General features: G+C 43.9%; 1 protein-coding gene and 1 non-coding gene across 6 annotated transcripts in view; both read left to right on the forward strand.

Moving 5' to 3' along the window:
* Positions 1-14,687, forward strand: part of Pde1c (phosphodiesterase 1C) — a 500,617-nt gene that overhangs the window by 57,944 nt on the left and 427,986 nt on the right. For all 5 annotated transcript variants that reach the window (XR_013103999.1, XR_013104000.1, XM_076913296.1 and 2 more), the window contains exon 2: positions 8,881-8,958. Coding sequence is in view for 3 of the 5 variants with exons in the window: in XM_076913296.1 (XP_076769411.1) it covers positions 8,881-8,958 (78 nt within the window). In the remaining 2 variants the exon portion in view is untranslated. The remainder of the gene's footprint in view (positions 1-8,880; positions 8,959-14,687) is intronic.
* Positions 6,194-6,325, forward strand: LOC117721090 (small nucleolar RNA SNORA17). The gene has a single exon (XR_004608366.1). It is a non-coding gene; the product is annotated as a small nucleolar RNA SNORA17 (small nucleolar RNA).

A 14,687-nucleotide genomic window follows, 5' to 3' on the forward strand; every position in this document is an offset into this window, starting at 1 on the left:
GGCTTCGACACAGCTTTATGGACTCTGAAATTTGAATTCCATGTACTTTACAAAATATTACTCTTTTTTAAAATTTATTTTTTGACCCTTTAGAAAAGCATTTTTATATAAGCAGGCGGCAGGGCAGATTGATTCACGGACTGATGCTGCTTGCTAACTCGTACCTGTGCTCAGCTCCCAGTGGAGCTCACAGCCTGCCTGGGGACAGGTGCCTGGATAGCTTCAGTGTGTCCTGTCAGAGATCACTGTGAGTGCTTTGGGATGTTGTGCTGGGACAGGGATTTGGGTGGATTGTGAGGGAGAGCTGACATGAAGGCTCCCACAAGGTTGGGGCAGATATAGACCTTCAACCAGCTAGGAAGTCAGTGATGGTTTGGACGGTAGCTTGAATCTCTCTCTGTTAGACAACATTCGCTTTAGAATTACTTTCTTACCTTTCATTGTCTAAACATAGAGCAGTCTTTGTGAGGAGACTTTGTGAGGACAAGAGTGTGGCCTAGGCAGCATCACTCCTCCACGATCAGTTCCTGCCCTGACTTCTTCCCTCAGCGATAGAGTGTGACTGCAAGGTATAAGCGGAAAGAAACACTTTCTTCCTTGAGTTGCTCTGGTTGTGGTGTTTATCACAACAATAGAAAGAAAACTATGACAGCAGACAATTCAGTTTACTGTTTCTGAGGAATGGGGCTAATAGTAAGACTTTTCACCTCAGAAAGCAAGGCTTAAGTAGGTTAATATCCACAAAAGCACCTGCCTTTAATAAGCATTCAGTGAATTTGGCCATCATCATTGATATTTCTATCTTCCTTTTCTTCGTATTGTCAGGCGTACGTCATAGATAATTCATTTAATATATACACAAAAGTAACAATGGAGGCGGAGGAGGAGCAGTCCTTGTGGGCTCCACTAAAGGTATTTTAACAACTGTTGGGATTTTAAATGGGCCTTGTGAGTTAGTAGCATATGGATAGCTGGGGCGGGTACTTTAGCAAGCATTCATAGAAAGAACTTTGTTCTCTGAAAGTTAGACCATTTGCTAAATATAGAAGCCAAATGTTAAAAGTAATTAGCATTAAGCTGATTCCCTCTCAAGTTAGTAACAGGCATGCTATCAAAATTCCATTTCTCTCCTTCCTAGTACCTGCCGAAGTGTTACTAAGTGTTTTGCTTCAGGACTTTAATAGATTTTAATTATTGAAAGGTGCACTTGAAGAATAAGCAGGAAGAAGTGAAAAATGCTCTGTGGCTCTCGTGCATCTGCTTCGGGCTTCTTGGAGAAACCAACACCCTCCTGACAACATCCTAACAGCAGCAAGGATTTGGTGATTGTGACCCCAGGTCCCTATCCCCATCCAGGGTCACTTTTTTCCTCTGTGAGTCATTCTTCCTTTTGGAATTGTCCTTTGGCAAATCAAAGGCAACCCTGCATGACTCTGCCTTGTGATTTTGTTAAAACAATGTATTGGTATTAGTTTTTTTTTTTTTTCTCACCATTACTTACTTAATTTATTTATTTTACATCCTGACCACAGCTTCCCTTCCCTCTCCTCTTCTCAGTCTCTCCCTTTCACCTCCCTAACGCTACCTCCCTTTTCTTTCTCCTCAGAGTAGGGGAAGATTTCCATGGATATCATTGACATATCAAGTTGCCTTAAGACTAGGCATATCTTCTTCTATTGAGGCTACACAAGACAACTCAGTATGTAAAAGGAATTCAAAAGCAGTCAACAGAGTCAGAGACATCCCCAGCTTCTGCTGTTAGAGGTTTCACATGAAGACTGCACAACTGTTCTATATGTATAGAGAGCCTGGGTCCATCCCATGCAAGCTCTCTGGTTGGTATTTCAGTCTCTGTGAACCCCAAAGGGCCCAGTTAGTTAATCCTGTAGTTTTTTTTGATCTCTCTAGCTTCTTCAATCCTTCCTTCTCCTTCCCCACACCATTCCTAGAGCTCCGTTTGGCTGCGGGTCTCTGCATCTGTTTCCATTAGTTTCTTGGTTTTTGTGATATTTCCATCCTTCCATTGGGAGTCTTGCCTGGTTACAGGAGGCAGCCATTTCAGGTTCCATATCCCCTGTTGCTAGGAGTCTTAGCTACAGTCACCTCATAGATTCCTGGGATTTCTATTGTCCTAGGTTTCTAGCTCATCCCAGAGATGTCCCTCCATTTCTAGTTCTCTCTCCTAATTCTCTCTCCTTCTATCCTCCCCACACTTGACCCCTCCTGTTTTCCTTCCCACCCATTTTCTACCCTGTTTCCTCCCTTTTTCCACCTGTTGTCTATTTTATTTACTCTTCTCAGTGAGATTCCAGAACCCTTCTTTGGAGTGTACCTGGAGGGATCCTTGTCTCCAGATACATATATAGCAGAGGATAGCCTTGTTTGACATCAATGGGAGGAGAGGCCCTTGGCCCTGTGGAGGTTTAATGCCTCACCACAGGGGGATGCTGGAGTGGTGAAGCAGCAGTGGGTGGATGGGTGGGGGAGCACTCTCATAGAGGCAAAGGGGAAGGGAGAGAGAGAGGATGGGATGGGGGGAGTTGTGAAGGGGTAACAGGGGATACCATTTGAGATGTAAATAAATGGAATGTTTAAATTTTTTTTTTAAAGTATCCTCTTTTGGGCCCTCCTTGTTACTTAGCTTCTTTGGGACTGCGGATTGTAGCATGGTTATCCTGTACTTTATGGCTAATGTCCACTTATAAGAGAGTACATACCATGTTTGACTTTCTGGGTCTGGCTTACCTCACTCAGATGATCTTTTCTAGTTCCATCCATTTGCCTATAAATTTTATGATGTCATTATTTTAGCTGAGTATTATTCCATTGGATAAATGTACCATCCTTTCTTTATGAATTCTTTGGTGAGAAACATCTAGGTTGTTTTCAGTTTCTGGCTATTATAGATAAAACTGCTATGAACATAGTTGAGCAGTGTTCCTGTGGTATGATGGAGTATTTTCTGGGTATATATATACCCAGGAGTACTATAAGTTGGGTCTTGGGGTAGAACCATTCCAGATTTTTTTGAGAAACTGCCAGATTGATTTCCAAAGTGGTTGTCTATATTTGTACTCCCACCAGCAATGGAGTATTTCCTTCCACATTCTTGACAGTATGAGCTGTCATTTAAGTTTTTGATCTTAGCCTCTCTGAAGGGTGTATGATGAAATCTCAGAATCCTTTTGATAACTAACGATGTTGAACATTTTTTAGGTGTTTCCCAGCTGTTAGAGATTCTTCAGTTGAAAATTCTCTGTTTAGATCAGTACTCTATTTTCTTTCTTTTTTAAAAAAAATTTATTTTATGTATTCACCATCGCTCTCTTCAGACACACCAGAAGAAGGCATCAGACACCATTGCAGATGATTGTGAGCTACCATGTGGCTGCTGGGAATTGAACTCAGGACCTCTGGAAGAGCAGTCAGTGCTCTTAACTGCTGAGCCATCTCTCTGGCCTCTGTACTCCATTTTCTAATTGGGTTCTTTGGTTTGGTGAGGTTTAATTTCTTGAATACACACACACACACACTTCACTCTCTGTCAGATGTAGGGTTGGTGAAGATTTTTCTCATTCTGTAGGCTGCCATTTTGTTTGTTTGACGGTGTCCTTTGCCTTACAGAAGCTTTTCAGTTTCATGAGGTCCTGTTTATTAATTGTTGACCTTAGTGCCTTCACTTTTGGTGTTCTGTTCAGAAAGTTGCCTCCTGTGGCAATACATTCAAGGCTATATCCCACTTTCTCTTCTATCAGATTTTTCTTTACAGACTTCAAAAGAACAGTATTCAACTTATTATGGAAAAATAAAAAAACCAGGATAACGAAAATAATCCTGTACAATAAAAGAACTTCTAGAGGTATCACTATCCCCAATTTTAAGCTATACTAAAGAGAAATAGTAATAAAAACTGTATGGTGTTGGTATAGAAACAGATAAGTTGATCACTGGAATCAAATTGAATACCCAAAAGTGAAAACACATACCTATAGACATTTGACTTTTATCAAAGAAGCCAAAACTACAGAATAGAAAATAAAAAGCATCTTTAACAAATGTTTCTGGTCTAACTGGATATAGAAGAATGTAAATTTCTCCATGTCTATTATCCTGCCCCAAACTCAAGTCTAGGTGGATCAAAGACTTCAACATAAAACTGAATAGACTATTTTTAATTTTTTAACATATGTATTTACATCCTGCCTGAAGCTTCCTCTCCCTCTTCTCTGAGACCCTCTTCTCTCTCCCCCTTTCTTCCCCTGCCCATTTATTCTTCCTCAGTTTCTCTTCAGAGAAGGGCAGGCCAGCTTCCCATGGATATCAACCAGTCATGGGTATTAGTTTTATTCATTTGTTTTTAAAAGTAAGGATCTGCACAGTGATTTAAGTTGACATACTTATCTTTGAAGTTTTTATTCTTCTGTCATTAATTAACCATTCCTCGGCTGACAGGAGCTGGGGTTTCCTGGAGAAGAGGAATCAGAATTGAACTGTGAGACTTTCTTTTAATTCTTTCCTCACTGTAGAACATGGCCTCTGGGGCAACACAAAGCCGACTTGAGTTAGACCTGCCACTTTGTAGTTTGAGGCCTAAATGTGCAGCACGCTTTGGTTTCAACTTTCATGTTTCTCTGTTGTAAACATAGATTGTGACTCTGACTTCACTTGTGCTGAGTCCATGGGGGACAGAGCTCTGAAACTCACTCAGCAGACCTCTGTGCTTAGTAGGTGCTCTGAAACTGTTTCCTTCTCCATCCTGGCTGTTCAGTGTTTGCTAAGATGTGTGCTACACATAGGGTGAGATATTCCTTAAACTTACTTAATTGAGAAGGCTGTGTGAAAGTTAGAGTATAGCTAAGACTTTTTTATGCATGTGTGGAAGAATAAGACTGTGTGTTTGTTGTGGGGAGGGTTGTGCAAGTCAAATAAATGTATACAAATTGAACAAGAAAACCCCTTGTTTTATAAAAACCTCGGATGTTTGTGACAGAAGCAATATTTGAAACTCAAAATATGCACATGATTTAAGTACACTAAAAATATAGATCGGGTGGTTTCAGTGATACACAAACTTTTGCAAATGTTAGAGAATGTTACTGCCATAAGAATTTGGCAAGCCAAAAGGGGGAAAAAAAAGTCAGCTGATAGGCTGGTGAACTGATGCTCAGAAATTCATGTTCAGCCAATTGGTCTCAAATCAGCTTGTCTGGTCTCTTTTCATTGTGGCCTGGTGATGAGCAGAAGTGTGCTGTACACCAGAGACATGGCGTGTGGGAGTCACTATCCATCCCGTTTATTTTTGGACTTTGGGAGCACTAGGGTACATGATTTATTTCCCCATATCCATGTTACAGTTACATAAATAAAATCTCTAAAAGACGGAGAGAGAATGGCCTTGTCTTAGTTACTTTTCTAGTGCCGTAAAGTGACATCATGACCAATGCAGCTTACGGAAAAAGACTTGCTTACTGTTTCAGAAAGTGAGCCCATGATAGTGGGGAACATGGCAGCAGCAGACAGGCACTGGAGCAGTAGCTGAGAACTTACATTTGATTCACAATTAGGAAGCAGGGAGTGAGAGGGACGGGCTTTTGAAACCTTAAAGCCTACCCCACAGTGACATACCTCTTCCAGTAAGGCCACACTTTAAAATCCTTCCTAAAAAAAATCCACCAACTAGAAAACAAACATTTAAATATATGAACATTTGGGGTCCATTCTCATTTAAATCACCACAAGTTTTTTTTTTTTTTTTTTTTTTGTTGTTGTTATCATTTTAATTTATTTTGTTGCTTTTTTCAAGACAGGGTTTGTTTGTTTGTTTGTTTATTTGACAGCTCTGGGTGTCCTGGAACTTTCTTTGTAGACCAGGCTGTCTTTCAACTCATAGAGCCTCCTGCCTCTACCTCTTGAGGGCTGGGATTAAAGGCATGTGCCAGCACCACCCAGCTACAAGTTTTAAATTATATAAGATTGATATCTTACATACTAACATCAGAAACATGGCTGTTGGAACACATTCACTTTAGAATTCCTTTCTTAACTTTTCTGACTGCACACCTAGAAAGGCTGTGGGAAGGAAGACCATGTGCTAGGTCTGCTGAAAGCCATGTTCAGTTTCTACTGCTTATGACCTCGTGGTCTTAGTTGGAAGCTTAATCACATTGTTTATCCTCCATAAGTTTGCTTGTCCTTTGCCCCTAGAGGCACTGCAGGTGTGGCTGCTGTGCCACATGGGCGTCAGTAGGTGGCAGAGAGAAGAGAGGCTATGTCTATGCTCAGTGTTCTGATCTGTGAACATCTGAATGATTAGTAGCTTAACATATCCTGAAAGAAGCCAGCCTGAGATGTCCACCAGTTCAGCACAAAGGGGCTCAGTCAGGGAGCTAGCCTGAGATGACAGGAAGTCCAGCACCAGGCAGGTCTACACAAGCTCCCAGGATGAGGGAACAAGCTAAAGACTAGAAGAACCCCTCCTAGGACCACAGGCTCCAGGCTAGAGTGAGCCCAAGACAAACAGCTCTCACGAGGGACCACTTGGGTGGGCCAAGTGAGGAACAAGGCTGGAGATGACCACTAGACCACCATCATGGGGCCCAGACAGGGAGCTCACCTAAGATGACCACCAGTCCAGTGCTGCACAGGCCTAGGGGAGCAGACCATGCCTCAGGGGTCAGGAGATGACCCCTGTCTGGTACCAAAATGCACAAGAGGGCATAGCACTCTGGAGACTACTCCTGAGACAACCTTAGACACTCAGAGACCCCAGGTGCCACTGAGAGGAGTAAGTAAGTGGTAGAGAAATGGAAGAGAAAGAGAAGCAGAAGGGTGTGGAAAGAATGAAAGAAGGCAGAACTGAAACTCGAGGGTAGTGAGGGACAGCCCAATATGAGCAACCAGCAAGGCCACCAAGGACCATGGTAGGTTCCTGGCCTATGTTGCCTCACGGATCATGTCTGGGTCTATGGCTCTGCAGCAACAGGGGTCTGTTACCACCAAAGGCCAGGCATCTGTCCCTGGTCTGAACTGTCACCCAGGGACATGTTCATGTCTGAGAGCTGTGTAAAACTGGCCTCACCCCTCACCTGAGCACTGTGGGAGAGCCAGCCTTGGAGACATGAGAGCAGGAGAGCAGACCTTGTCCCTAGCCAGCTACAGGATTTGAGTGAGTGACCTCATGCATTTTGGGAGTTACAGGTGAGCTGGCAATGAAGGCACAAGAATGGGAGAGCTGGCCATACCCCTTGTCTCCCTTGCGGTGGCATCCTTGCGGTGGCATGGATGAGAAAGAGATACCTTCCTTTCTCCACTGCCCCTCACCAGCTGCAACAAGTGGGAGACCTGGCCCTGGGGTCATAAGGGCAGAATTGGCCCTGCCCCTCACCAGCTGCAGCACTCAGGGAGAGTGGACCCTGAACCTTGTCTGGCGGCACAGTAGTTGACCCTGGTAGCTGAGGTGCAGGCAAGGCAGCCCCAAATGTGAGTGTGAGAGAGCTGGCCCTCGAACTTGTCTGGGAGGTGGGGTGACATGGGTGAGGAGGAGATGCCCTCCCCCTCCTTACTCCTTGCCGCCTACAGCAGGCAGGTGAGCAGAGCTGGCCAGAAGTTATCAGAGTAGGAGAGCTATCCCTGCTCCTCACCTGCTGCAGCATTCAGGAGAGCAGGTCCTATACCTCACCTGAGCAGCACAGTAGAGCTGATCCTACTGTTAGGGTTATGTGTGAGCCAGACCCAAGGATGCACACATGGGAGAGCCAGCCTTGCCTCTTGTTTGCTGTGTGGTGGACAGAGATCCCCTCTCCTACCTTTGGCTCTCACCACTGGCAGCAGGCAGGAGAGCTGACAGGATGCGTTCATGGCAGCTTGAGAGCTGTCCTTGCCCCTCACCTGCTGTGCCACTCAGAAGAGCAGCCCTCCCCCTTTCCCCCCCAGCAGCAGGAGAGCTGTCAGGTTCACCAGCTCAGATACGTCTCAGGCCCAGATTCAGGGCTTCGAGTTGGCTTGCCCCAACATCTACTCTATTGAATGCATGAGTAGGTAGCACTACAGATCTAAAACTGCAGGAGGCCCATGACACAGGGCAACAACAGGATATCCGAGAGGAGTCCCAGTGAGGTTCCAGTATTGATAGAGCAGCAGAAACCAGAGGCCTCATTCCGGACCAAGGAGTCATTCCAATGAACATAAACAGGCAAAAAAGTGTGGATACAAGGGTGTGCTGTGGGACACACTGTACCCCACTACAGCTTCCACAATGACATTCTTTTCCTCTGTTACAGGAAGGTTGTAAGGGTGGAGAGTGGGTATGTGGGGCAGGGGAGATGAGTAGCAATGAGGTACATGATATAAATTCACAAAGAACCAATAAAAAGTAAAAAAAAAAAAAAAAAAAAAAAAAAAAAAAAAAAAAAAAAAAGATTGACTACTTAAAAAACCGTAGTAGTTCTTCTATTCACCAGGTTGTGGCACAGAAGTTTATATGCAGAGCTTGGCCTGCACTTCCACTCTTCCTCCGTACCAGTGCCCTTGTGATGTAGAAATCTGTGTCACGTGGGAGCATTTCAGAACTTTGGAGGAGGCTCCCTTGACTTTCCTAGACTGCTCCTTTTCAGGGATGGCTTGCCCACCGCCCACTTGGCGACATTCCTCTTACATACTATGCAGCAGACAAGGGTCTGTAACACCAAGGGGACGAATGCCGCTGCTATGGGCACACTGGTTACAAGGTCAAAGAGTATAGAGGGCCAGCTGTGAGGGGCCTGGGAAGGGCAAGAGTCTGGTAGAGAGACTATTCAGCTGTATTGAACACCTGAGAAAGACCAGCATGGGGAGTACTCTGGCTACAGATGCCACTGACCCTGTATCTTTTCTTTGCCACAGAGACCGGCATTGGGAAGTCAGAAGAGTCGAACACCCAGACAGAAGCCACAGAGAAACAGCCAGCTGCAGGCGAACCAGGTAAGTAAGCTGTGTTTGCAAATTCTCCAGATGTCCTTCCTAACTCTGAACGTGAAGCAGCCTGATAGAGTAATGAAAACCGGAGACACATGTTCTGTTGGCAGCTGCAGGTGCTGCAGAACAAGGACTGAAGTCCTTGTCACAGAGCCTTAGTTTTTGTTTCTTGGTGCTGGTCAAGCAGGGTCCCAAGGAAGCTCCCTGTCACTCACTGGTTCCCAAGCTCCTAGAGTCGAACAGTGTTGCTTTCCCTGCAGGTGTTTGGGCCACACATCAAGGGGCTTTTTGAGGGGGCAATATCTGTGCATGGTGAGACATCCCAATGTCCTCATGAGCAATTGCATCCTGATTATTTATTCTTATGTCTCTTCTCCTGGTGAGAAGTGATAACGGGGCCTCCAATCTTGAGAAGACCAACTGTTTACATCAACGTCCACGTGATTCCTATCCCTGTTGTGCCCTTCTGTGGGTTTCTGCTGCCTTTCTGCGAAGTCATGGTCATGTGTTTTGTACAGTGGAGTCTTGCCGTCACGCGCCTGTCACTCACCACCCACCTTGGTGCTTCTGCTGTAAGCTCAGCTGTGTGTGCTCTGACCAATGAGCTACAAGTGGGTGGGAGATTAGAGGGAAGAGTCTTTGTTTTCCAGAATGTGGTTCTTGAGGTTGTGGGTAGAGATGGTTCAGGGAATGCTTGTAGGGGGAACTTGGTGACTCCATTTGGAGCTTGGAGAGAAGGGATTTGGCTCCCTGATGAGTACACATGCACAAATTAGTCCTAGTTATGATGGCTCTGGTGACTGCACGACTACACAAACTAGCTGTAATCACTAGGGCTATCTATTTCTCCTTCTGACCCCAGTTTTTTTTTTCCCATAAAACTTTCCACTCTTACAGGCTACTCTGTCAAATGACCTGCATGAATGTTTACTGCAATGAGTATTACGTAAAAGCAGCATAGCTGTGTCTGGCATAGTTACACTGATTTTTATTGAGCATTTACCATGTGCCAAACATTATCCTAAGCACTATTTACACTGAATTCATTTAGTGCTAACAACAACCACGTGAAGGATGGTTGGTTCCCCTGAGGAAACAGAGGACTATGTTATGCATTTCAGGATGCTTAAAAAATATTTGTTATCTTTCAAAGGCATCCACATATTAATGGGATGAAAATAGTGTGGCTGGGCGGTGGTGGCGCACACCTTTAATCCCAGCACTTGGGAGGCAGAGGCAGACGGATTTCTGAGTTCGAGGCTAGCCTGGTCTACAGAGTGAGTTCTAGGACAGCCAGGGCTACACAGAGAAGCCCTGTCTCGAAAAACAAAAAACAAAAAACAAAAAACAACAAAAAAAAGAAAATAGTGTGAGCTTGATTGAGGTGGAAGTGACATTAATTAAACCAAAGAGGAGAACACACACACACACACACACACACACACACACACACACACACACACACCCCGCGCGCACAAGCGCCAACAAAAGAGCTACAACTTTCTCTTGCCTCTTAGCACTCTTATCTGCTAAGGAGAAAAATGCAAATGTTATCTTTGTGTCAGGAAATGGCTTCCTGGACCAGCAAGCCCTCAGGCCTGACTTCAGCCACATCCTGAGCTTCCTTTTGTCTCACTAGAACTGTATTATCTGTTTGGTTGTGGGTTAGCCTATCAGGATTGTGAGCTACCAAAGGCAGAAAAGAAAGAATCCCCTTTGGTTCTGAGTCTGCCTAACCCAGCAGGTTGACTTATAGTTCTCATTCTGGGCCTCTGGGTACCCTCGGCCTTCTCTGCCTTTCTTTCCCCTCAATTCCCCCAGACAGCTGGATTTCTACCTCATGTCCTAGTAGAAATCCTTTTGAGAGGTCTAGGAGCCTCACGTGGCTACCAGGGGAGGTGTCCTTCCTGGCTGCTGGCTCCTGGGTGAGTCTCCTAATGCTTTAAGTTTTCTCATTTCCATTTGTGTAGCAGGGCACTGAGAGTGGCCATTGCTGGGGTTCTATGTCAGGCTGGAAATGTGACCAAGTCCACCTGATGTACTTGAGGAGATGAGTAGTGGACAGGCCTCAGGCCTCCCTCCTCCAGTGATAGAAAGGCAGCAAAGTTCCAAGGTGCAGTTCTGTCTTCTAGGTAGGAGTGGGTAGGTAAGGAAGGGGGTTAGCTTCTGGTCTCCAACTAGGACCCATTTCTTCCCTGCTTATTTCTCTCTCTGGCCTTTATTTCAAAAGAAAGAAGTTGAGAAGGGCTGTTTGATGAGAGTATTTGAAACCTTACACTGTCTCAGAAGACATAGTGATGAAGCCAGGGAGGATGTGAACCAGGCTATATGCAGAACTTACTACCACCTTAGGGAAGGTGGCCTAGGGTTCCTTATGTATGATATGGGAATGTTGTGAAGACTAAATGAGACTCTACAGGTAGAAGAGTCTAGCATAGTGGCTAATGAAGCAAGTCCAGGTTTTACTTCTGAAACAAATATATTTGACTCTGCTGAAATAAAATGACAACAGAAAAATCAACAGGGGAAAACACATGGTAAGTGGCTTACATAAATACAAGAGGCTTTAATTCAAAGACCCAAAGATACAAAGTCAGTTATCCATTTTTTAATACATTGGTTGGATGAAGCATAGGAAATCGTGTAAAAGTATGACTGGATCTATAATCTGACCGAAGACTGAGGGAATGAACTATGCTCAAACTGTTCATTTAGATGCTTCTAGGCTTTTCTGTGTAGTCTTCCTTCTTCCTTCTTTCCTTCCTTGCTTCCTTCCTTGCTTCCTTCCTTGCTTCCTTCCTTGCTTCCTTGCTTCCTTGCTTCCTTGCTTCCTTGCTTCCTTCCTTCCTTCCTTCCTTCCTTGCTTCCTTCCTTGTATAAGCAGACTTATTCTGTAATCAGGGTCATATGACAGTATCAGACAAGAAAGAGAATTTTTGGTCAACTCTTGCACAGAAAATCTAGGGAAAGTTAGGTTGCTGATTCTTAGGTTATATTAGTAGCCCTGAGGAAAAGGGCTCCTGGTTTCTATAATCAATTCTGAGGAAGAAGAATTCTAGTTCCTATGACTTGAGCAAAGAATGCATAGTGAGAGACAGGAAGCTGGGAGGCAGAGAACTGCTTCCGATACCTTTAATCAAGGAGAACACATGGTGAGAGACAAACCAGGAAGACGACAGAGACTGCTTCAGTCAACAGCATCAATTTCTGAGCCCCAAACAGAATCATAGGACAGACCTCAACAGGCAGCAACTGACAATGAAGAACATCTCAGAGGGAACTGACTCTCCCCTGACATCATTTCATTCTCATCGAATCGATGCCTCTTTTACCCTTTTCTGCTTTGTATTCTTTCCAGAAATGTGTCTTACACCTCTGTATACAGCACAGCTCTATTTACCTGTGATTTGCTTGGGTTTCCAACTGTTTGAATGAAGTCTGTAAGTTCATGCTCATTGTGGTGTGAATTTTAGTTCGTTCCATAAGTGTGTGCAGAATGCTGACTGTATGTAAACTCTATTGCTTTGAAGGATGGCCCTGAGAGCCAAAGAAGACAAAGGGAACCGACTCAAATTCTACTTTCCCAGAGTGTTTCTGCTGGCTTGAGAGGCATTGTGGAAGAAAGTTGGTTCCCAAATGTATGTGTAAGCACTTATTACAACAGGAAAAGTACATTCTGGTAACTTACATACCTGACAAACGCATCTCAGTGCTAAACCTTTGAGACTCCCACCTGCTGCCAACTCTAACTACTTTCTTTTATCATGATAATACACTCCCTGATTCTCTGGCAAAGTTTTTTTGCACAGAAGTGTAATCAACATCTGGAGAAATTTGCTTGTGATTCTGAGATTTCAGTCATCCTGTCAGCATAGACACTCTTGATTTCCCCACACAGTAAGAATTTGTAATTCGTGACCGTAATTTCAAACTTCAGTCACGTAAGTCTACAGTCTGTTTCCTTTAGTACTAGCCTACCTTGTATGGTGAACACGCACAGCTAATATTTCGTTAGTCACTGACACACGGTATCACATGGCGGTGAGCAGCAGCTGAATGTTTCCATTAGATAGTGATGTAATGGGGAAGAGTGGGAGACCCCCAATTCCCAAAAACAGGACTCTGATGTGTCCAGATGACAAATGTGCTAACCACAGACAGTCTTATCCTAAGGCGTGGAGGGTGGTTAGGACATGTCTGACATGGAACACTAACACATTCATTTCTGTATGTCTTCCTTGTTTTCTTTTTCAGAAAGCTGAGGGTTTAATCTGGGGTCTTGTAAAGGCTAGGCAAGCATCTTACCACTGAGTTACATTCTTAGCCCCTAAATGTCTCTTTAAACCGAATGGCAGAAGCAGAATATTCATGTATTCATTCATTCAGCAAGTATTTATTTACCACCTACATAGGGCTATGGATCTTTCTACATATCTGAAATACATCAATGGACAAAATAAACTCTGAGAAACTTACATGCTCTAGTGACAGCACATGTTGATCTGGCTTAGGATGGATTAGCCCAATATTTAGTTTAGATTATAAAGCGTTTAAAGACAAAAGCAATACTCACTTGGAATGGAGGAAGGGTGGGGGAAATGCTGGGGTGGTAAGGGTTAACTGGAGAAGGCGATGGGAAGACAAAAGAAGGAAGGAGGTTTGGGGTGGGGAACCAACACTAAGGATATAAAGAAGACATATACTACTATAAGCTAATTAAGAATGATACTTAAAGGCTGGTGAGATGGTTCAGCAGGTAACACTTGCTACACGGATAAGTGCAGGCCTGACAATCTGAGTTCAATTCCTAGCTGCCATGGTGGAGGGAGAGAACTGAGTCCTGAAAGTTGTCCTCTGATCTGTGACTCTGGCCTTCTATTTATTTGTAAGTAAATATATTTACAAACAAAATAAAATATTGAAAGGAGTGTGTTACAAAATACTGTTTGTGGGTGGATAATGCCAACCTCAGAAGCCATGGTTGATCACATGAAAATGTTGGTGTCAGAGGTGAGATATTTCCTTCCCTATGATTTATCGGTTAGAAAGACCCCAGAGGTCTTTTCACACTGACTATTACTATTGATTAGATGGTAAGATTCTATTACAGACGACACTATATATACTGGTTCCAGGACCAGAGAAATCAAGTCAGAGATGAACTATAAGCTCCTTCCCTCATGGCTACCATACATAGTGGCATTAACGTCTATGTAGCTGTGGGGATAGAAAAGTTGTCAATAATATTATGTATCTGTGACCCTTGAAAGTTACATTCCAATGTGCTAGGCAAGATAATGCAACAGTATCATGAATGTTATGGAGCAACCAACCACACTCTCTGACAGGTTTTGAGGAGGAAAACCATGGCTGGCACTTCAAACAAACCTGCTCAGACGTTCATGCCACAGATGCTAGAATGAAGCTAACCACTTTCATTTTGCTATTTTGACATGGAATCAAAATGTCCTCAAACTACTTACGTTTATGCCTATAGACAAATCTTCCCTCAGTCTTGATTAGAGATGCCTCTCTTGGCAATGAATAATAGTGAACGGAGAGAACTCGTGCTCAAGGGGCTGAGGATAAGAGAGAGAGTGTGCTCAGCCCTAAGCAGGACTGTCAGATCACATCTTCTAAGACTCTGGAACATGGAAGAAGAGCGAATGGGAAGAATATACAACATATACGGTAGAGTGTAAGGCTGGAAAACACTGTCCTTCAGACATCACAAA

Source organism: Arvicanthis niloticus, chromosome 15 (assembly GCF_011762505.2).
Source record: "Arvicanthis niloticus isolate mArvNil1 chromosome 15, mArvNil1.pat.X, whole genome shotgun sequence".
In the NCBI taxonomy this organism is placed as follows: Eukaryota; Metazoa; Chordata; class Mammalia; order Rodentia; family Muridae; genus Arvicanthis; species Arvicanthis niloticus.